At 37.3% G+C, this 24210-nt stretch overlaps 2 protein-coding genes across 3 annotated transcripts; one reads left to right on the forward strand and one right to left on the reverse strand.

The window, feature by feature from the left end:
- The first annotated feature begins 8072 nt into the window (after positions 1 to 8072).
- Positions 8073 to 11640, forward strand: LOC103714984 (mannan endo-1,4-beta-mannosidase 1-like). Of its 2 annotated transcripts, none has more exons than XM_017844701.4 (5): positions 8073 to 8503; positions 8637 to 8831; positions 9816 to 9938; positions 10461 to 10660; positions 10832 to 11640. In XM_017844701.4, exons 1-5 carry the CDS (start codon positions 8186 to 8188, stop codon positions 11367 to 11369), a joined length of 1374 nt encoding a protein of 457 aa, XP_017700190.3. In that variant the 5' UTR covers positions 8073 to 8185; the 3' UTR covers positions 11370 to 11640. The 2 variants fall into 2 exon arrangements, with proteins under 2 accessions (XP_017700190.3, XP_008800703.3); XM_008802481.4 differs by having other exon boundaries at positions 8075 to 8503; positions 10913 to 11640.
- Positions 11641 to 11967: 327 nt separating this feature from the next.
- On the reverse strand, positions 11968 to 21597 carry LOC103714983 (glucose-1-phosphate adenylyltransferase large subunit 1-like). The gene is made up of 16 exons (XM_008802479.6): positions 21293 to 21597; positions 20942 to 21194; positions 20576 to 20698; positions 19337 to 19510; positions 18926 to 19018; positions 18756 to 18839; positions 18609 to 18664; positions 15522 to 15615; positions 15269 to 15381; positions 15128 to 15200; positions 14850 to 14930; positions 14525 to 14611; positions 14344 to 14448; positions 12704 to 12810; positions 12549 to 12609; positions 11968 to 12460 (listed from the first exon to the last, which is right to left on the reverse strand). Exons 2-16 carry the CDS (start codon positions 21164 to 21166, stop codon positions 12359 to 12361), a joined length of 1578 nt encoding a protein of 525 aa, XP_008800701.3. The 5' UTR covers positions 21167 to 21194; positions 21293 to 21597; the 3' UTR covers positions 11968 to 12358.
- Positions 21598 to 24210: the final 2613 nt, after the last annotated feature.

The raw sequence follows: 24210 nt of genomic DNA on the forward strand, positions 1-24210 counted from the left end.
ATCGTATATATATGATGTAATACAGTATTGCCGTGCATATCTTACAGCCATTTTGTTAGGATCGTATTAACACTATCCTTGCAATAGAGGTTCTTGCACTGGCCTCAACTCAATCTTACCTTGGGCTCTGGCTCGGGTTCCCTATCGACGAGGTCAGTCTTTAATTGATACCATGGGAATTAAATGAGAATGCATGTGATGTGTTTAAGTGCATCGGAAGAAGAGTGGCGCTAGGGTCATCCTTGGGGGGGGTTGAAAAGATTTATAATTAATGTTCTTAAACTTATTTTTCACACAGAACACTGGTGAAGATTTGCACTACCCTTCTGATAGGTCGGTCTTAAACTTATATTTTTGTGTGTTGTTTGTAGCTAATGAATATTAGGAATGCTGGAACTAAAAATATTATTAGGTTGATCAATAATATCAATACGAGTTGTGATGCATATATTTTTATTTTTTAACTCTTAGCCATTGATATTATAATATAAAATATTTTTACGACGCAAAAGAGAAAACACGTAAATTATAACTATCCCTAGTTCTTCATTATACAAAGTATTTTTCATCATCGCTATAGAAAACATTCTTTTTTTTGAATATTTGAATACTTTGTTTGCAAATTGTTAGGCTTGAAATCTTGGATAATGCATGCTAGTGGTGTGTAAACAAAGAGTTAACAAGTCCTTCAGAAATAAAGAAAAGGTAAGCCAATTTTTTCTTGTTTCTTTCTAACTGCAATCTATGGGTGCCAGATTTGTACATAAATCCCCATTATACTTCGGACACTAATCAAATTCAGTGATGGATTTTTGAACCGAGGAAGCATATGTTAATTTAGTAAAAATGATTAACAAAGGAATTTTCATGTTAGTACTTCCATTACTTGTTCTCTGCTTTCTCTAAGCTATATATCTCATCAACAAAGTCTGCAAGGATTTGAGGGGAAGGTTAAATTAAAGTTCATGCTCTTCATTCTCTACAAGTTTCAGACCAAATTATTAGATGGGAATTAATCCTAGATAGAACTTCTCAAGATGAAATATGCTTACTCTCTTTATCCTTTACAAGTTTGAGATCAAATTATTAGATGGGACTTATTCCTAGGTAGAACTGCTCATGATGAAATGTGCCTACTCATAGGTAGGTGTGGCTTCTTTAATATAGAGGAAACTCCAACTAATGCACGCACTGTATTGAGAAACTGCCAGTACAAGTGCTATCCTACCAACCTTCTATTTCAATTTTGCTATAGTGATAAGTAGTTCGATCTCATGAAAAAGGAGTTCGCAAGGACTTCAAGAAAATGAATTCTGAAAGCTACATCTATAATTCAGTGACTGTATAATTGCTTTCGTACCACCTGATGCATGATATTGAACAATGAAAGTTGCATTAAAAGTTATGCACTTGATTTTCGACAGTTTCAAGATCAAATTATTAGAGGAGATTTCTCCTGAGAACTTCTTATGATGAAACATACCTACTCCTAGGTGAGTGTGGCTTCTAATGTCTGGAGGACCCTCTTGCTTAAAGCTCATCATGGGCCCGGCCCAATTGCTCCACTTCGCCGCCACTCAAGTTTCTTTGGCTTATTTATAAGATTATTTATATGTATGTATGTGTGTGTGTGTGTGTGTATATATATATATGTATGTATATATGTATGTATGTATGTATATGTATATATGTGTGTATATGTATGTATGTGTGTATATATATATGTTTCATTTATAGCATAATCATCCTACCCTTGCTCTTTATAGATAGAGCAAGCGTGAATTAACACTGTCCTTAAGCGAATTTTGCCCCCACTATATTATTGTTGGTGATCCAGCAAATTCGTTTCAGGATACAATAAAACCGAAATAGAATCCTAGCCAGCAAAACTAGAATTTTCGAGAACAATTGAATGAAAAGTTTAGAAAAAGAAGTTACCTTTAATCTGTGAAGGACATTGGCTATTTATAACCCTTAACTAAATCTTGGACCAACATAACTATTGGAACAATGTCCGTTCAAAACATAACTGCTTATGCAGATTTTTTTATTTTTTTTTGTATAAAACGGATAAAAACTGCCTTTGACAGTTATATTGTACAAAACTGTATTAGTCTAATAAAAATAATTAAATAAATAAATTTATAGCCGATTTGAATTTTACATGTGCATGTGCTAATGCCAAATGTCAATCTTTGATTAATATAATATTGGTTTTTTCTCCACAAATTTCTATCAAAACGTTACTTGAACATATGTAGGATATGAATATTTATAAAGCTATATAAAAAATTCTACACAAGGAATGTGAGACTAAAATTTCTCTTAACATTACAAACTATTAGAAGGAAGAAGACTTCCAACACATACTGGTCCATGATTAATTTGATGTGTTTAAGCAGCATCTACCGGAACCATAAGAGTCATGAATTTAGTTCGGAGGATAGTGCCCCCTGTCGCTCAGGAAAAAATTGATATATGTAACATAAAAGAGTTGTAGACAAAATTATTAGATGTCGAATACTTTTGCAGGTGCAGAGTTACGGGTTGGGAACTGCCAAAGTTAGTGATGGCGATTGGCATGCCCACTTTAGTTGGACGGACGCCGTGAGCTGCTCCACCCTCTCTCTCAGACGCCCCGAATTTAACGCCACCACTTTCGTGCCCAATCCTTCGTGGTCACCAGGCTGTTGGAAAGGTCGCACCGCGACGATTCCCACTAGGGGTGCAAATGGGTCGGGTCGGGTCGGGTCCTAGGTGACCCCGATCCGACCCGGTTTTTTGTTCGGGTCCCAATTTTGGACCCGGACCCGACCCGGTTGAAGATCGGGTTGGGTCGGGTCGGGTCCGAGTCGGGTTCGGGTCGGGTCCGGGTCTGATTCGGGTCGGGTCCGGATCCGATCGGGTCCAATTTTTTTATGCTTTTGGGAAAAAATTTGGGCAAATCTAATTTGGTCATATCATAATTATGAGGTGCTGGGTGACCCATGACTTGAAAGACTTTGCAATTGAGCTCCAGTCAGAATAGATGACCCATGACTTACTAACTAAGTCGGTCTACAAGCCAAATTTCATATCACACTATTTTTTATCTATATGACTGATTTGGACGGAACTCGGTGTCTCCCAGCTCCCCTCTCACGAGGACAAAAAAAATCCCAGACCTTCTTCCAAAATCCAATTCCATTACAGAAAACTGGCACATGACCCATATTCAGTTGCAGTGTTCCCTCACTCTCTCCCTTCAAAAGTTAAAAGAAACAAAAACCAAAAAACAGAAGGAAAAAAAAAAAAAGGCAGCTACCGAGACACCAGAGGTCTCAACAGTGTAATAGATCGAGAGAGAATCCTGACGGGCCGACGTTCCTTTGGATTCTGTGAACCTATGCTTGTTGCTAACTTGCTATCCTCCCACACTGACCAACAATACCACAACCCACGCCAAAAAAAAAGGAAAAAAAAAAAGAAAAGACTTTCTTTTGCTTTTCCTCTCTCTCTCTTCGGGTCCATTCGGGTCGGGTCGGGTCCGTTTGGTAAACCCAGACCCGACCCAGAAAATGATTCGGGTCCAATTTTAGGACCCGACCCGGACCCGCGGGTCCTAAAATTCGGATCGGGTCGGGTCTACGTGGGTCGGGTCGGGTCGGGTCACGGGTCGACCCGACCCATTTGCAGCCTTAATTCCCACCGACCCATTTAGTTTGATTGTTGCTATCGTTGGCCGACACATCACGTGCTCCCCAAAGGCCCAGCGCGGGGAGGAGGCCGCCCATGTTGCCACGTGGCAGGTAAAAGAGTGGAGTCCCGGGCTATTTTTTTACCGGCCTTTTTTACATATCATGCTGCGTCGAACTTATGTACCACAAACAGTTCACCCCTTCCGTATTTGTAAGTCACCCCAACAGGAACTCCTCTGATTTATGGAAATAAAAAAAAGTGCGGCAAATAACAATAATAATAATAGTAATAATAAATTATTTAGTTAGAGTTTTCAAATAAAAAGAATAAAAAAATATTTTATAAAAATAAGATTTTTATATTTTTTAAAAAAGAAAAATTTATGAGCAATATGGAAAGTTCCCACCGATTGAAAATTAGAATTTTTTTTTCAATACCTGGTACGACCACAGTACTCAATCTAACTTGAGACGAGTATGGGGTGGGTATGGGTTCAAGGTTCTTAACTGCGGAAGGGGTATGGGTATTGACCGACCCAACCTATACCCAATCCATTGCTATTCCTACTCCGCCCCCCTCTTGGTTTTGTCACCTGCATCCCGCGTTGCCACTAAAAGGCAGCGACGGTTGGTCTTGCGAGGCATTGCCGCCGGTGGGAGGTGGTAGGGCTCGAATCGATAGGATTTGAGGAGATCATTAGCATCAACGAGGCATGTGTGGTAGCAAACGATGTGGGCGCGAAGAGCAGGGGAGTCCTCGGTGATGGATCAAAACCATGCATGGCCTTCTTTGAGAGAGACGATGGTGCCACCAACATTGAGGGTAGACCACATGAGGGAGTCATGCATGAGGCCGAAAATGGGAAAGTTGCAGGGGACAGCCATAGAGGATGCTGAAGGAGATGCAGATCTCAGCACAAGAATACTAGGGTATGATGTTGGTGGTGGTGTAGTGGAGGAGCGCCACCACAAGCTCTGTTGAATGTGAGAAGGAGTAGGTGGAGGAATAGAGAAAGGTATAGTTGGACAAAACTGGAGATGAGAAGGGCACTTGCCAACAATGCTACCCCGAAGGTCTGATGGCCGGTGCGCTTGGAGATAGCTTAGGGCTAGCAATGGTTCTTTAAGAGGTTCACATGAATGAAGCGGATAATGGAGTTGGATCCATTGGTGGCCATGTCACCCTCAAGGGGTTGGAGGTGACGAGATGGCGCACGATAGCTATGGCAGAGACCACGAGGCAGGGGGGCGGGGAGTTAGGGCTGGAGGGCAAGAGGCTAGGGTTTTGGAATGAGGTAGTCCATATGTCGGAAATGAATTGATCTGGTGTAATGATGAGCCGGTGCACTAGGTGTAGAATATAATTTCACTAAAGAAACCTAGTTAATGTCGGTTGAAATGTCATTAAATTTGAATACAAAGGATATTTTCTTCACTAATTCAGGGTATTTTGGTCATAAAATATTCCACGGTCCCATTATAATAACAGCTCCTCTAGCACCTAATAGCAAAAATTAGACCTAAGGGCAAACTAGCGAGTCTAGCAGAGCCAGGTTTGGGTCCAAAACCCACTTGACCCATTTGTAGAGCCGGTTGGCATTTAGAAAAATCCAATCCAACCAACTATGCTCGAATTAAGTGGACCATAGCATAGATACATGGCTTGAGTTGATAAGCATATCTTTCCTTGAGGGAAAGAATTAGGAAAAAAATGGTCGAGATTTCACTACCAGGTTTCAAATCATGAATCTTGGGGACATCATCTAACTGAATTCAAGCAAGTTGATCATGCAATTTGCAGAATCATTCATGAACAATTGGCTCCACAAACAAACTATTCAAGCATTCTGGAACTAAACTATAAAATATCAATAGATTATGGATCATGATGCCATTTGTCACGGTTAGTTATTTCACCATTATGTGGACTCTCATGTACGGGTATGGCAGCTTGCTTTATCTTATTAATTTTTACATTTTGTTTAGAGATTATTCTCAACTTTTAAGTGATTCCTTTATTTGTTGCTTTAATTTCCAGCTTCATGATTTGAATTTCCTTTGAACAAAATATGTTGGGCAAGTCATCCCCTTGCTATTTTAGATGAAACGAAATTGGTTAGGAAGGGACGAAAAGAAACCCGTTTCAATGTCTATGGCAAATATTGATCCCTTTTCGTTCATCCTTCGTTAATTGCAACATCTTTTTTTGATTCTACTGTTCTGCTTAGCAAACAATTATTCTTGATTGCTTGCACCAAAAAAAATATTCTTGATTGCCTTAATTATATTACAGTTGGTGTATCTTCCCCTTTCTTAAAAGACAAAAAAATAAAAGCTCTTTAATATATATTTCATCTCTACATATACTTTGAAGTTCTTTTTATTGTTTTTTCAAAAGCCAAGACTATTATGGTTGAACCAATCAAACCTACTTCTCAAATGGAACTTGGGTAAAATACTCGGTTGCATGAAACCATTGAAACGTGTGATTTCCATAGTTGTGATCCATTTGCGAAGTAGAATGAGGGAGTGGTAGGAGCTTGTCAAAAGTTTTCAAATCTAATGTACTACAAGAGCATGTCAGTGCCCTAAGAACTATTATAATGTTGTTTGATTCATGCATTTGGCCATAGTCCTCCATCATTCCCTCTTATTAATATAGCAATCAAGTTTGTCTCTTTGTGTGTTGAGAATTTTTCTGCGTAAAAACCTATATTTTATTGGATTTAAAATCTACACCCATCTGTGCCCAGCTACAGCAATATTACCTGTACCAATAAAGTGTGGTCATTCACAGCATAAGGTACTCTTTTCTCACACGAAAAGAGCATGAGCATCTGATTTCATCGAGAAATCCAGGAAAGCAGAGTGCCGCACTTAAGCTTTAAAAAAGTGGTTCCTGCGTAATAAAATGTTTCTATCACTAGGAGGCAAGAAATCATCTCTCTTGCGGTCATACGTTTATTTATTCTTAGACCCATCAATTCTAGCTTGTCTCGTTGATCAACCAAAACAAACAACTAGCGGATCCTGTCTCTCCTTTGATGGATGCTTTTTTAAACAGACCATATTGCTCAAAAAGAGATTTTGAAGAAATACACACAGTCAACATTGCCAAGGCTTTGTAGCGCCAAAAAAAAAAATCACAAAAAATGGGTCAAAAAAAAGTACTCGTCCAGAACTCGTAGATATCGCATGGAGAGGAAAACTAAGCATCATTCACATACAAGCATTATTTAGATCGAGCACAGATCCTCTATGGCATGCATGCATCACCGCAAAGTGTTGCACAACCATGAATAGCTACCATTAACAGATGGATAGGCATCAAATAAGAAAGTCTACAAATGCATACCATGTCATATACAACGTGCATTATTTGATGAGTGTTTATCTTCTGATAGACAAGGCTCTGGAACGAGTCTTTCCGATGTGGGACTATTGAGCCTCACACCCTTCCCACCATCGGACAAGAGCCGTCCTCGGCTCTGATACCAAATGTCACGCCCCCGCCTCTGCGAGGCATGTGAGGCACCTAGTGCCCACGTGGGGGCCATATGAGGGGGGAACACGGGGCTCCCCTGCCAGATATTGTCCGGTTCTGGGGCTTCACGCAAGCGTCCTTCACCCCTCCCCGGTTTTGTTTTCCACCCAAAACGCGTCTGCAGGATTTGGAGACACCCGCCTCATATGCCCAGGCTCTGGAACGAGTCTTTCCGATGTGGGACTATTGGGCCTCACACGCACGTAAGAGAATCCCGGTTGATTTAGATTTTGATGGTGATCTTGTGACCAAAAGATCCAAAACCATTAACATCCAATGGAAGCTTCTACATTAGCTTCATCGACATGTTTTCCATTAAAAAAGAAAGGTTTATGATTGATCAATATTAGAATTGGCTTTATTCCTCAAACATGCACCTTTGACAAAAATTACTACTACCCTAATTGGCTCATTACACCCATATATGTATATATGTATATGTATATGTGTGTGTATATATATAGATATGTGTGTATATATATATACACATATGTGTGTGTACACATATATACATATGATCACCCACATTAGCCCCCCAAATAGTGATCCCTTGATTACAGGAATTTGATTGATAATTTTGTTTGGCTCATGCTGATTAGCTGACCCAGTAAATCTTACTGAACATAACCATTAACAACCATTAAACTATATTTAGATTAATACCATGACAACAAACACCAAACAATACCTTCTCAACTTTCCCCATATCGATAAAAAGCAACAATTCCTTCCACATGGAGGGAGAGCCAGAAGAATTTTATGTCGTCATCACATGCTTGCTCCTGTTTCTTATTTCGAGAGCAGGTCCACCGGTAGGTCACAAGCATCATCTCGCAGGCCTATATAAGCTCATCCTTGGAATCTCTGTACACCAGAGGCGGAAGGGAAGACACGCCATTAAATCCTACAAGGCTTCCTTCTCCTGCATTCCTTCTCAGAAACCCATCTCAAAGAGAGGAAAAAGATGAAGAAACTGAGCCTTTCAGCGCTGCTTTTGGTCTTGTTGCTGAGTCCACAGCGTCATGTCGAGGCCAAGGGGGGTTTCGTAAGGACAAAGGGGCTGCATTTTGTTCTGCATGGGAACCCATTCTTCGCCAATGGGTTCAATGCCTACTGGCTCACCTACGTAGCCTCGGATCCTTCTCAGAGGTACAAGGTCTCCAATGCCTTCAGAGAAGCCTCCAGCCATGGGCTCTCTGTGGCTAGAACTTGGGCCTTCAATGATGGGGGGAGCACAGCGTTGCAGTACTCCCCTGGTTCTTACAATGAGCAAATGTTCAAGGTCTCACAAATCCATTCCCCCACCCTTTTTTTTTTTTTTTGCTTTCTTTTCTTGATCTCCTAAATTTTTTCCTCGAGTTTTTATAATTTTTTATATATTTATATGAATTTATTTATCCATTTGTTATGCCTAGGGGTTGGATTTTGTTGTATCTGAGGCCAGAAAGTACAAGATCCGGCTAATATTGAGCTTGGTGAACAACTACGACAGCTTTGGAGGGAAGAAGCAGTATGTGCAATGGGCCAGGAATCAAGGTCAGAACATTGCATCTGATGATGGGTTCTTCACCAACCCTACGGTTAAAGGATTCTACAAAAATCATGTCAAGGTAGGAAGAAGGTGGAAGTGTAACATATGATTCCTCCATTTTTTTTCCTTTTTCCTTTCTAAACTTCTGGCTTATTTTTTGTTGTGGTGGGTGTTCTCTCTGTAGCAACGTTTACAAAAAATTTTGTTGAATGAGCAACGAGTCCATGAAGAAAAGTTAAAAAAAAGGAGGATATTTATATGCAATTTGATGATGATCTGTTTATTTTAGGACAGTATATAATTTGTTTTTATTTACTGACTTGTTTCTCCCCTTTTTTTTGTTGTGGGAACGAGATATTTGACCTAGACTGAGTTTTTGAATGATGATTTAGGGAGCAAATGTTGTCAGATAGTCGTATAAATTTAACTATTGGAAACCATTGATTCTCCACGCATACTTGGGTGAAGACTAACGATTTACATGAAAAATCCCAGAATATTAATACTAGAGCAAACAAAAATCTCTGCAGTAATATTCCCCCACCTTGTCTTAAAGATTAATCATGGATATGAATGCCTAACAAATGTCCTTATAATCTTATCCTATGAAAGTTTGGGCTTTCATTTTTGTCTGAATGACAGAATATTTGAAGTCTGAACTAGTAAATTCCCTGGTAGTCTATCCAAGAAAATGATGTTTCATGTTCTTCTCCTCTTTTATGTTTTTTATTTTCGTTGACGTATATTAGTGAAATATCTCATTTAATTCTTTATTTGGCTCAATGCTACTTGCGGTTGTTTGTGAATGAATATTTTGTATTAATAGCTCTTTTCTTGCCTCTGCAATAGGCTTCTTATTGGATGAAATCTGTTGCTTTCTAATAATTATCTTGAAGGTTTTGGACTTTAACCACCTATATATTCTTAAAGAACTTTAGGCAACTGATTATCATTTCCTTTACCATTTTATAATGATATCTTTTTTTTTTCCTTTTCTTTTAATTTTAAAGGTTGATCACCACTGTTCTGACTTTTATTTTCTTTTTATTTTCTTATTGTGAAGACTGTGCTCACAAGAGTTAACACCATTACTGGAGTTGCTTACAAGAATGACCCAACAATCTTTGCATGGGAGCTTATGAATGAGCCAAGATGCCAATCAGATCCATCAGGAAGGACCATTCAGGTTCTTTTATGGTTCACTCTTTTTGTCCTTTCCTGTGACTTCGATTATTTTCAGGATTTCCATAGAAAAATTCTTTTTTCTTGAGGTAATCTTACCTTGTTTCCTGATGAAATTAGAGTATTATTTGCAATTTCCTCCTTTGATAACTCAAGAAACAAGCCTGGCTTATTCATCAACCTCTCAAAAGCATTCTTCATACCGTTTCCTGATGTGACATTCCGGCCATTCTTTAGAATAAAATGAAGAGATAATTTAGGTTCAGGAAGATATCCTCAGAGCCGGCAAGTTATCTGCGGGTCTTTACCGAGGTGAATTCACAGGGATCGATGTCTATCGTAGTCGGTCATGGATATGAGTGCTTTTAAAGTGCAGAGCTGAAACCTCAATCTGACATTTATGTTATTATCTACTGACAGCAGACTTTGGTATTTCCAAGGGCAGTTAGATGTAGGGAATAATTTGTGCTATCGTTCCTTATTGTGGGTTCTTGTCAAGCCATCTTCATTGCTTCTTATTATACAGGCATGGATCATGGAGATGGCTGCCTTTGTGAAGTCCACAGACAGTAACCACTTGCTGGAAGTTGGTCTCGAGGGATTTTATGGAGCATCATCAAAACAGCAGCAATTCAATACAGGTTTTCAAGTGGGAACAGATTTCATATCCAACAATCAGATTCCTGGCATCGATTTCGCCACCGTTCATTCCTATCCCGACCAATGGTAATCATACACAGTGGATTCACAGATTTGCACCCAAATAATTACTAGTTTTCTCATTTCTAATCATGGAGTCGCCTAAGAATGCTTTGCATTATTACACAACTTCTCATGCTTCGCATCACAAATGTTCCAAGTATTGATCCATTTTTTTGTTTCCTTGATCGGGCGCAGGTTGTCCAATTCAAATGATCAAATGCAACTTGCTTTCCCAAAAGTATTAATCAATGTTATCGCTTCCTTGATTGGACGCAGGTTGTCTAATTCGAATGATCAAGCGCAACTTGCTTTCCTGAACACATGGCTTGACTCCCACATCCAAGATGCACGCAATATCCTCAGAAAGCCATTGCTCCTAACCGAGTTCGGAAAATCCTGGAAGGATCCTGGCTTCAGCAGCTCCCAGAGGGATGCATTGTTTAATACAGTGTTTTCTAAAATCTATTGGTCAGCGAGAACAGGGGGTGCGACTGCAGGTGGCCTTTTCTGGCAGCTCCTGACTGAAGGAATGGACTCATTCAGAGATGGTTACGAAATTATTCTAAATGAAACACCTTCCACAGCCAAAATGATCGCCGCCCACTGCCGTAGACTTCACTATTTGGTGAAGCTGTACGCTAGAATGCGAGACATCGAGCAACTGGAGAAGGCAAAGGCTATGAGAAGGAAGCAGCAGCACGATGCAAACAAAGGAAAGAATGGAGGAAATTAAGCTAGATGATAGTAGTTATGAAAACTGCAGATACTTGACATGAAGATACCTAGATGAGCGAAAGCTTAAGGAAGTTTGCTGTCACTTGAGATGATTTTCCTTCATCCAAGAGAATGGCTTTGCTGATTTTATTTGGAAGGCGGAGAAGATGTGCAGGCATTCGGACGATACAAGTTAACTAAGCATTTGTCCTTTAAACTGTCTTGTCCAGCATGAAATCAAACATTAACTGTTACTGATATTGATATAAATAAATTACCTTGACCATGAATCTTATGCATGTTCTTCCATGCAATAATTGAAAGAGCAAAAGAATTATTACTGCTTGGTATCCTGTATATAAACAAATACAATGTTTATTGATACCGAATGCTTGAACATCACCAAATCAAGCTTGTGGTAATTAATTGATACAGCTTCATCAAAATTCTCTGCATTCTTTCTTAATCAACCGATGAAGATTCTGATGCAGCATAGTGGTGAAGAAGTGTTATCTCTGAACCACATTAATTCAATAATAACAGTTCTGTGCTCCTTGCGAGAAGGTTATAGCAAGAATGAAAGATTTCTGCTTCGCCATCCATGCATCATACCTCCATAAGAGCAAACAACTAGAGTTCCATTATGGGATAACGTTCATATTACAAAAGACTTGAAGACTCACCACAGCTAAATTTATTTACATAAGAAAAAGAAGCAACATGCCTCTTGATTTATTGATACTAGCAGCACTCTGAAACATGAATGAACTTAAATACAAGGATGCAGCTGCCACCCTGTTGCTTGTCGTCTGGAGGTCTGGAGGTTGCAGGAAGCCTTCTGAATCTTATTATTAGCAAGATATAAACCATAAAGAACTAAACACCAGCTTACATACTTGATCTTTACAGCATAAGGTTATGCCCTAGCTCATCCATCCTTCTTCCTAGCTCATCGGGCTCCATGGCCTCAAAATACACCCAATACGAAGCATCCGGCAAAAGGGTGCTTTATATGATTGTTCCGTCTTTGATGGTTGCATTCTTCAGGATTATTGTGATCCCAGATCTTATATAGAACCCTTCATGCGGCCTATCAGCTTCCTGAACACCCTGTTATGAAGAAAGGGCACAGTCTGCAAGTCAACATAGATACCAAAATTTCTGGCAAGGATGAACAAATATGAAAAGTAGCACATACATCTTTGTTTGCAATGACGATATTTTTTCCAATCCTGACATTCATGTCGATGATGCAATTACTGGAATAATAGAGAAAACCCTTAGAGCTTCCAGCATACAAACTTTTAAGTTAAGCTTGCATATATTCATAGAAGGTACCGATCTAAGTCTCACCTGATTTTGGTATTTCGTCCCACACCAATTGGAACCTTACCCTCTGCCAGTAGAGAAGCAATTTCAGCTTCAGTTTCATAGTTGTCAGCGCCCATCATCACAGTATCCTGAGATGCTCAGGAGAGAGTGAAAAAATCAACATTAGCCAAGTTCCGGTACAAGATCTGAAAGTCTCCCAATGGTTTTGAAATGTTAGCCTATCCTTCAATCTTTTTTGCTGTCAATTTTTTCTAACATTAGCACTCATGATGTTTCTGGCATTATAATTAGTATTCACGAGCAATATTACCTGATAAAAAGAACAATGACATTGTAATTTTCAATAGATGTACATTATTTAATTCTTAGTTAGTGTCTTCAGATCAGATACCCATTACACAGGCAATAAAAACATGATAGCTTCAGTTTTTTACTGGAACTCTGGAGCATCTGCAAGACATTTGAAGTTTCAAGAGAAAATTTGTCATGTTGCAAGTTGTTTGTGAGTGTGTTCGATGCCTCTTGTAGTGAGCTATCTATGGATGATACAAGTTTAAACTAAATTAATGAAAAAAAGTATGGACTAAAGTCTTACTAATAAAATCATGATTTAGAAATGTGGAAGCCAAGCCAAGTATAAAAAACACCACTTTAGGGTAAAAAAACACAGTAGGAGACTTTAAACCAAGTCTAAGGACAAGAGATACCCTAGTGTTGTTATAATTGTTCTCTTATATACTAATGAAAACCGCCAAGGAACAGATCATTGGAGCAGGACGGATCAAAAGAAATGTATTTCTGGAGTGATCAATGAGGTGAGACTGAGAGAAAAGGTAGAAGGGATAAGTAATATTGGAAACATTGTAAAGGTTGGATTGTACATTCAAATAAATAAGGATGCAAAGCAAATAAAGATGGGTTAGAAATAAGCAAAAGCAATTTAACCAACATTTGCCGGAAGATGAGGAAAGCTAGAATAAAGTCATCAAGACCAATGGGATGGTATGGGCATGCAAAATGAGAAACAAAAGAATAGAAGCCCATGTAGCAAGAGAATATAGCTTTTTCTGTGATGGTGAAGAGGAAAAAGCATGGGTGGGCTGAGAGAAAATTGGAAGAAAGTATTTCGCCCCTTCAAGTGGAAAGGCATTAAAGTAAGGTTTTCTTACCTTCCAAGCAGGCGTGGAAGCTTGCTGCCTTTGATAAACATGTGGGATATATATCAAGGGGGAGGAGCTCCTTTATTCTAAATCCTAAGATATCCCTTGCTCATGAAGTAAAAGCAATGTCTTTATTTGGAAACACTTCATCTCAGTAGTTTTCCTGGAATCTATGGAAATTTTATATATGTAACATTTAACCCTGTTAATCTTTCTAATACTGCCAATCTTTAAAATAAATAGAGGTTTTAGATGGCTTACTTTCACTAATACTTACATTTACCAGAACAATATTCCGAATAAGAACAACTTAGTCCAAAATAAAAGGGACAGGGTTGCGCATGCGTGCAAGCACAAACATTTATCTTACAATTTTACAGGAAACTTAGACTCCCTTGTTAGACTTGGTTAGAGCTCTGAGTTGATTCTTAACAACTTCAAAAGATTTTCAAATAGAAAGGACTAAACTCTTGATAATGAAGTCAAATCTTAGTTATATACCTTCAATTCTGCACCATAATCCAAACGTGAGCGCACTCCTACTATAGAATGTTGAACACTACATTCCCGCAAGAAGCATCCATGTGAAATAATTGCATCCAAGACCTGCATGGTCGATTTCACTATGAGATGACAAAAGATTATAATAGAGACGAGAATCTCATAAATTATTTCCATATACCCTGCATTTTTCTATTTTGGTTGGGGGTAAAAATCGAGGTGATGTGAAGAAGGGTGTCTTTGGATCATAAAACTGAAATTTTGGAGGCTGCACAAAGACAAAAACATGGACATGAAATCAACTTCCATTTCATATTTTCAGGAATAAAGAAATTCTAATGATAATGGCAAATTATGCGCATTCTAATTTCGAACATGATTTTGATTTTTGTAACACTATAAAATGATGCTAATAAAAATTTGCTAAATACATGACCTCATAATTGCGAACAACAAATACTATGTTAGTTCCTACTTCCTACTATTTCTCAATAAGCAATTGTAACCTGGTCTGTGAGTGCCAAATTAGCATCGAAGAATGGCTTGATTGTTCCAATATCCTCCCAGTAGTCGTTGAATAAATATGCCTGCCAAGACAGGAATCATCAATAACTCATCAATTTTTATAGCATGATAAGGAAACAAGATATGTGGGCCTATAGTTGCATTCGGATATCACTTCAGACCCCACTTTGAGCTTATTACCAGATATAACTCATCCACTAGCTGAAGAGGAGGTGGAGCAAATAGATAAGCTAAATTCAGGCTTAAAGTACTCTCTCACCTGAACATTATAATCCTTCACAGATGATGGAAGGATCTCTGAACCAAAGTCATTGGATTTTGGATACCTCCACCTAAAGATGATAAGAAGTATCAAAAATGAACACTGAAAAAACAGTCTCCTCAAGAAGGGTGAAATTACCTTAGAAGCTTTAGAAGAACATCTCGTCGAAAGACATAAACTCCCATTGATGCAATATAGGGATATCTCTTAGCATCTTGATGGGATAGTCTGAGAAAAGTGGTGTCAACTTTCTGCATACCACCAACAGACTTTCTAATTAGAATTGTTCATCACTTTATGACAGAGGGGAACAGTGTAGCAGCAGAGATTATATTCCATATATCAGAGTTAAATCACAACAGAAGAGGGGATTGAGAGGATATTTTCTAACCATAGCTTCCAAATCAGCACCCTTGGGTTTCTCAGAGAATTGGATAATGCGGCCTGTCTTATCGATCTTCATCAATCCATAGTCAGATGCACGGCTTTCAGATAATATATATCAAGTCAGTGAAAACAAAAAAATACATGTATAAAAATATATAAAAAAAAGCAGAAAACCACCACTTATTTCTGTAAATTATTAGACAGGGCACAGTTGCAACAAATGAATTCAAGCATACAGAAAATGAGCTTGTGTCGGAGACCATCCTTTCCATATCATTTTAGCTCAAGAGATGGATTAGAAAATTGGGAGTGAACAGAGAAGATGACTAGATGTACATAATCTAGTACAACGTGAAGAGAACAATGTTTGAATAAGTAACTTGGAATTAGGCCCCGTTTCGGGGAGCTTTTGAATGGCCAAAAAGCACTTTCTAGCCCTCCAAAAGCACTTTTGGATGAAAAAGGGCGGTAAAAATTTCGGAAAACTGTTTTAGCTTTTTCAGAAAGGTACAAACAACTTTTTAGAAGAAGCTCAATTTTGGAGCTTTCCGAAAAAGTTGTTTTGAGCTTTGTCAGAAAGCTATTTTTTTTACCAAAATACTCATAACAAAATATAACAATTACATACTTTGTCCCTTTATATACCTAAAAATCTGCTTGAAGCCCTAACAAAGAACCCTAGCCGTTGATCAGACTTCCTTCCGTGCAAAAAAAGATATTCTTGTTTCCTATTTTTGTACGCAACTTTTGAATCATGTTTTAGAAGAAAAAAATTTTAATTTCTTTCTCCATTCCTTCCAAAATGTATTATTAATATTTTATACTTTTATTACTATATTATACTATAAATATAATATTATATTTCATTATATCATAATACATTAATATGTTATGTTAAATAATTTAGTATTATGTTATATTATGAAAAATTAATTTACACTAATAATTATAATATTTTATACCTTTACTATTGTATTATACTATAAATGTAATATTATATTATATTATATTATATCATAATACATTAATATGTTATGTTAAATAATTTAATATTATGTTATATTATGAAAAATTAATGTACACTAATAATTATAATATTTTATACCTTTATTATTGTATTATACTATAAATATAATATTATATTACATTATATCATAACACATTGATATGTTATATTAAATAATTTAATATTATATTAAATTATTATGCTATAGTATACAATGTTATATTATTATATTATAATAACATTATATTACATTGCATTAATATTATACTATATCATATATTTATGTATTAATATATTTTATATTTTATTATGATTTGTTGTATAATACTATGCAATGTCCTTTATGGTAATTTTATCATACAAATATATTTTCTCGGTTTGTTTACCAAACACATGTTAAAGTGCCACAACACTTTAGAAATGTAGTTACCAAACAGCAAACAGCTTTTTATAAAAGCTCTACTTCCAAAAGCTTTATTGCCAACAGCTCCCCCAAACGGGGCCTTAATAATCTCCCTGCTTCTTAAGGATTTAAACAAACAATTATATGATTATGAAACTAACCACAAACATAGATGGCTCAAGGAATCATGTGTGTGTAAAGGAAAAGAATTTTGACATAAAGATGAGGCTGAAGCAAGGATCGCCGAACCGGTACCGGTTCGTACTGGTACAGACCGGTACCAAACCAGTATCACTGGTTGGCCTGGTTCACGCATCCAAAAGCTCGAAAAAAATTTAGAACCGATACGAGCCGGTATGATTGGCCGGTTTGAGCCAGTACCGACCAGTACTGTTGGCCGGTTCCAAATTTCCCAAAAAAAAAGGATGCGACAAAGGAAAGATCTCTGAGTTTCAAGAAGCAAAAAAATAATGATAAGAAGATGATCGACAAGCTAAGGAAAAATTATAATAACAATGATGCATAGGAATCTTACATAGAGACTTCATGATTGAGTCTGCTTAAATAGTTATGGAGAATTAGTAATTTATTGTTAATTACAGGCACTGTGTTTCGTGTAATTGATCTATAGTAGATTTATACTGTGTTAGGAACTGAAAATGACATATGGATGTATTCACACTGCTGCAGTCCATAAAACACATAGTTGTAAATACTATGTGGCATTATCCTGAATGTAAATACTATGTTGGCATGTCCATATGTCATTTTTAGCTTGTCCTCATAACTGTAAAATGGGTAATAAGAACCGATTAATCTCATATCACCTGCACATAGTTAAAAAGAAGGGACAGAAGTCTGAAGCTAATAGGTGATGTTAATGTGGTCAACAGTCCCTGCATGTAGACCCTTTGCACCTTAGAAACCTAACCACATACTCTCCTAATTTCAAACATCATTCTCCCTTACTGGCGTTAAGAGCAACTTTTGCATGTTGTCATTGTTTGTTGAGATTATACTAAGCTGAAAGTGATTATAGTCATTAAGGTGCCAAGATTACACTATTTCAGCAACTCGAGCAAAAAATTCAGAAAAGATTTAAAGTTTCACGTTCAGAGAAAAAAAGAGATTAGTTAAAGAATAATTTCTTTAATGAAAGGCAGAATTTACTAAAGTTCATAATATTTCTGATTAATTCATTAACCTTATTTTTTCACTAATAATTTGCTTGGTCATGCCATATTCTTTCATATAGTCACCAGAATGTTATGAGATTTTTCTCAATAAGAACTCAATGAAAATATGGTTAATTTTCAATATTTTGGAGAATCTTATGACTAGATTATGAAATATAACAAGTAACTCACGACTAGGGATGAAAGAAGCAAAGTGTTTTAGACTTTAGAGGGACATAAGGATGTACTGTAGCTGAACACGCACAAAGTATACACTTTTGGAGTTTTTTCAGGAACTCGTAGTCATATCAAATTTAAGTAATATATATCGCAGACAGAATACATGCAAGAATTTTACAAACATTTCATTTTGAGAAAAAGTAATTATGTGCATCTTCTTTTTTTATCATAAATGGTCTGAAATTTTTGCCCTGAGTTAATTACAACCTATAGGCTCCAGTGCCCATGAAGTCGAAAATACAAGATAATTATGCACATCTAACATACCTGTCACCCACAGGAACACATGAGACTGTAATATCAGCACCTGTATCAATATGCTTCTGCATATATGATGTACGATATAACTATGTAAGTAAGCAAGCATGGCAATGAAAACAACAAAAGCAATTGATTGACTATGTTCCAGCTTACCTGCATGAACTCCATGTAGTCCATACGATATAGGTGATCTCCAGACAAAATAAGAATGTGCTCAATATTCTTATTCCTGTTATCCTGTGAACGCACAAGGAAACTAAGATGTAACATGAAATCTCATCATATGGCTTAGTGGGTCTTTTCCTTGTCCAACAATTGCTAACCTCAAACACCCAAATGAATTGTCTAACAGCATCTGCTGTACCCTGAAACCAGTTCATTCCAGCTTCTCCTGGTGTTTGTGTAGCTGCCAGAACCTGCTTATGGAACGAAATCAACTTTTCATTGGCAATCGAAGCAGAGTTGCTTTAAAACATCAAGTGAAAAAATTCCCATACATCAATAAGAGCGATGTATCATAAATACAACAAAAATTGGAATCCTTATTCTGGGGCAGGTTTAGGTAATGATATGTAGTGGTTTACAGCCAGCTATATAGTTCTTTATTAGCTACTTCACCATTACCATCAAGAGGTATGAGACAATTAATCTGATGATCTTCTTGATTGGGCTTGATATTATTCATTAGAATGAAATAGAAACTTTGAATTAGCTTAATAGTTAAGAAACTTTACCTCAATAAATCCATCACCGAAGTTGATGCCACTCCCAAGATTATATGTACGATGAATGTGCCGATTGAGAGAAGCTGAATTGAACTGAGTTGTAATAAATATCTTGTTTATGCCACTGTTGATGCAATTGCTCATTGGAATATCGATAAGCCTGTAGCATCCTCCAACAGGCACCTATATGATGTGAAATCATGTTGTCAATTTCATTCTAAAACATAAAAAGGAATCATGTTTCACTTCAATAAATGTTAGGAAATATGAAAATGACTATCCTAATCGCTTATCAGCAACAAACTTGCAATTGCCATAGATTTTTATTGATCTAATTACTGATCATAAAGAGTAGATATGAACATTAAGTGTTTTAAAAATATTATTTATCACATTATTTCATTTTATCTATGAAATGGTGGTGACCTTGTGTCCCCATTCTGCTCAAAAATTTGAAAGTATTATTTATCAATTAACAAAATAATATGGAGAACGAAATACACACAAAAAATATTCTACATCAAAGAAAGAGACAAAACTATGTTACTTAGATTTGTGATAGAAAAAGTTAATTACAAAAAAGAAACATGTAAATGATAGTGCACAAAGAATTTAGAGACAAAGAATACAAAAGGTCGACCATATACAAAGGTGGGATATAGGGGACTACAGACAACCATACTTAAAAAAAAATAAAAAAAGAAACAGAGAACACATTATGTAAGATGAGTTCAGGATAATTTGCTGGCTGATGCAGGGAAAATCAAACTCGACCGACCCACATGGTATATTGTACCATAAATGACCATGATAAAAACTTCTCGCATCGGAATCAAACCAGAGAGGACATATTTATCAAGATACAGTGATAAATAAATCAAAATTCTCATTTGGACCATCACTAACAAGCATTATACTCTGCATCAGACATTCATAGAAATGTTCATGCTAGGTTCCAAGCTTCCACCAGACTCTAGGATGAACCTAATCTCAAATTTCAATATGAATCAAGATCATGCTTTCTGAAATCAAGATCCACCTGATGGATCATAGAAGAACCAAATGTTAGAGATATATCCCAAATAGAAAATACATGCCAACTTGGCTTGCAATCAAGTAAAACGTTAAAGACGACAAGCATCAAACTGTAGCTTTTCCTCTAGGAGCTTAGAGCCCATAAAAAATTTACAACCATAAAAGCTTATTACTAAAATAAGTCTTCAAGAAGAGAAGCATGTATGTTCTTACAGCGGGTGTGGCTCTCGTACTAGTGAGCGGGAATAGCTGCGTCCCAGCACCTCCTCCCAGTATAATAGAAGCAACACTCTTGGGGTCTGCCTTCTGAGTCCCAAACATCGGCGTCTGAAAGACCTGAACTTGCAAGCAATACCATTCATAAATCAAAAGCAGAAACAGATCAAACATATCAAAAGGAAAGACAAAAAAAAAAAAAAAACAGAGAAGAATCACTTCAGTCAATATAAACTTGAAAACTTCCATCGCATTAAGGGAGATCAACAACCTAGCAAACTGGAAGAATATTCCTTACGGTGGATCGGATATATTTATAGTAAATTTAAAGGTATCATCAATATCGCTTACTTGATGACTTACCATGCTTTCCTTGCTAACATCTGTAGTGAGAATAGAGAATGTAACTCCTGCCTTTCGCCTACCTTCCAAACTCCTATTCCACACACACTTCGTCGCTAACCGGCTGCACAACTCTTCCCCCCAAATCCCACTTTCTCCACTGCCAACGCCACCTTTCTTCACTTGACCCAGATATGCATTGGCCTTCAACCCCGCACTACCAAGAGCCATGACAGGTCCAACCATAGCTTCCCTTCTACTTGAATAACAAACTCTGGAATTTAAACCGAGAAGGATTAAGAAAAGCAGTCACTCACAAGGCAAGCTCAAACAACTTACAAGAGCATTGGTTCTGAGACTAGGATCACAAACCTTGTGAAAAAATGGACCGAAAGTGATAAACGAGAGATCTCAGCTCGCAAAAGCAGCCTCAAAGACCTGAGAAAATTCAAGAGATCTCCGAGTGCTTTGGGCTTGGTTTAGGAGAGCAAGGCGAGAGCGTCAAGACGCGTGAATGATGACAGCGGCTGGCCGCATTGGGGGCCTTCGGCATGTGAGGAAATCACGTTTTATCATGGATTTTAATTTATTTTTGATTTTTTTCCTCTTCTTGCCTTTTTTTTCCCCCCTAAAGTCTTCTTGCTTTCTTTCGAGGAGCTGCCTTTTTATGAGCCTCCAAAAGGAGCAGAGATCCCAAAAAGACTTCTATAGCTATCGGGAAACAAGTCCCATAAATCACGGAAAAACCTCTTTTTAAAACAATATTATTATTAAATTAAAAATATTTAGGTTTTTTTTTTTTTTTTTGCTAAGATTTAGGTCATCATCTTAGATGACAATTTATATTTGGGTTTGTATACTTTTTAACACATTCGCTTGGATGAGGGTATCTTTTCTCCTGGTAACTTCTCCGGGCGTTTAGAGGATTGGTCAGATAAGTCCCGTTGTTTATAGGCTTTGAATCTTCTCTTTCTCAGTCAAACGAGTGATGCTCTGCTCGATTGGTATCTATACTCCACATGGCAGTAGCTGTATTAGCTTAGTCTAAAACCATGATTCTAATAATATTATTAGCAAATGGGAACTTGGAGTATGGTTCCATATTCCAAATAGTCATGCCCTAAAAAGAGTGATAATTTTAAAATTTAAATTATGAAGTTATTATAATTATGAGCTGTGACAATAAAGTGCAACTAAAATAACTATTAAGATATTGTAATATCATAATTTATATAAACTTTTTACTCTATACTAGATCTTGGTCACAATGAAGTGCAATTAAAATAATTATTGAGATATTGCAATACGGTAATTCATATAAACTTTTTACTTTGTACTAGATCTTGGTCACAATGAAGTGTAACTAAAATAAGTATTGAGATATTGCAATACGATAATGCATATAAACTTTATACTTTATACTAGTCTACTAGATGTTGACACGTGCAGTAAAAACGATAGAATAGAATTATTTCTAAAAAGATAAGACATTCATGTTAGTTTTCTCTCCACTTCTTCTATAGCTATGTTTTTCATAGATGCCGTGCATGTAAGAATGATGTGGAGACTCTCTTTCTTTTTTCCTAATGACCAGCGGTTAATGTTTTTCCTATGAATATCATGCACATGGGCACAACATAGATGCTTGTGTAACTAGTTATGACTTTTATCTTTGTTTTGTTATCACTTTATGAACACTTAGAATTTTCTTAATAAGTACATGGAAGATTTTTCCATAATAGATGGCTATGATCATAAATTTATATCTCCAAGAAATCTTAAGCAAATGAGGCAATCTTCTCTTACATGTGCAACTGATGTTTCTAATTCCAATGGCACTTGTGTGAAAATAAAATAAAAGAGCTAGAAAAAAATCATAGCGATATCTGAAGTATTTTGGGATTTTAAATGAATGTTATCCGAATGAAAAAAAATCTGGTGATAGAATTAATCCTTTCCTACTCTACCTATGACTGTCATGGTAGATGGAACCAACGATCATTGCTATAGTTCTCATTAAATATAATGAGAGATATTTTGCAAGAGAAACTCAAACAAACTTTTATACAGTAATAAATAAATCATCTATAAAGGGCCCTCCTAGAGAGAAATGAAAAGATCCATTATTTTCTTTGACTACTTTTATTGACAAAAATAATTAATTAATTAATTATCAAATATTGATGGACAATATTATGATAATCTGTAACTATAATATATAATGCTTTATTTTCTTATAGTAGATAAACGCGAAAATACTATTCTAAAAGAAAAATCCGACAGACAAATCCAGTAGTCTTTAGTTTCCTTGTAGTAGCAAAAACTAATAATACTATTCCAGTGCCGTTTCTCTTGCAGCACATGTTATCGTGCAAAATCTCACAGCGTGATTATATGAAAAATACAAAAAATCTAACAGCATGATCCCGCTGTCATGGGCTTCCCCTTTAGCGGCGTCCTTGGCACGTGATGCAATGCACAACAAAATAAACTGCCTACGTGGCAGAAGTCTATTGGGTATTTTCACTTAAGTCCAGTCCTAAGCAGTCGTCGGCTCAGAATATGGGTCCTTAGAATCCGGACAAATGGACGGCTAAAATTCCACCATCGATGGTCCATCAATCGGACAGCTCGGACGGAAGAACCAAGCTTTGATGGAACAAGCAGCGCGTCTCCCAGCTGGAACCGAGGGGGCACCGAGGGGTCCACAAAAAGGGACCACCGCAGAGAAGCGACAACACGCAAGCGAACGGACCAGATTTACGTGTGTGATTTCGAGAGGAGCCCATCGGGAACCCATGTGACCGGAGACCCCACAGCCTGTCGTGCCGCGCGCCAAGTTTCATGAACCGGAGATACGGCTGATTTCGTCCAAGGGATGCGGAGCATTCTGGATCGAACGCGTGGCAGAATCCGGACGGTTGGTAAGAGGTGGGTCCACCTGGTAATTAGGCGGTCCCGTCAGTTCTGATGGTACGGCAGGAGAAGGACAGACGAGTTCGTCCCCCAAGAATAGGCCCAGTGCTGCAGGTACTTGCTAGCAAAAAAATGAAAGCAATCACTGCACAATATATAATTTTAGTAATTGCTTCGTTCACGGAACCTTCGGAGTACACACCGAAATTCTGTGATTTGTATGCTACCATGTACTCAATTGGATTCACCTTCCTCTCTCTTTTTTTTTTTTCCTTTTTTTTTCTTCTTTTTTTGTTGATAAAAAAAAAAAAGAGAGGAAAGAACAAGCCCATCCTCGCATAGCAGCTCTCACTGGACCCCCATCCCGCTAGGAG

The sequence above is a fragment of the Phoenix dactylifera genome, chromosome 9 (assembly GCF_051530095.1).
Source record: "Phoenix dactylifera cultivar Ajwa chromosome 9, Ajwa_hap1_PhDact_Kaust_v1.1, whole genome shotgun sequence".
NCBI lineage: Eukaryota > Viridiplantae > Streptophyta > Magnoliopsida > Arecales > Arecaceae > Phoenix > Phoenix dactylifera.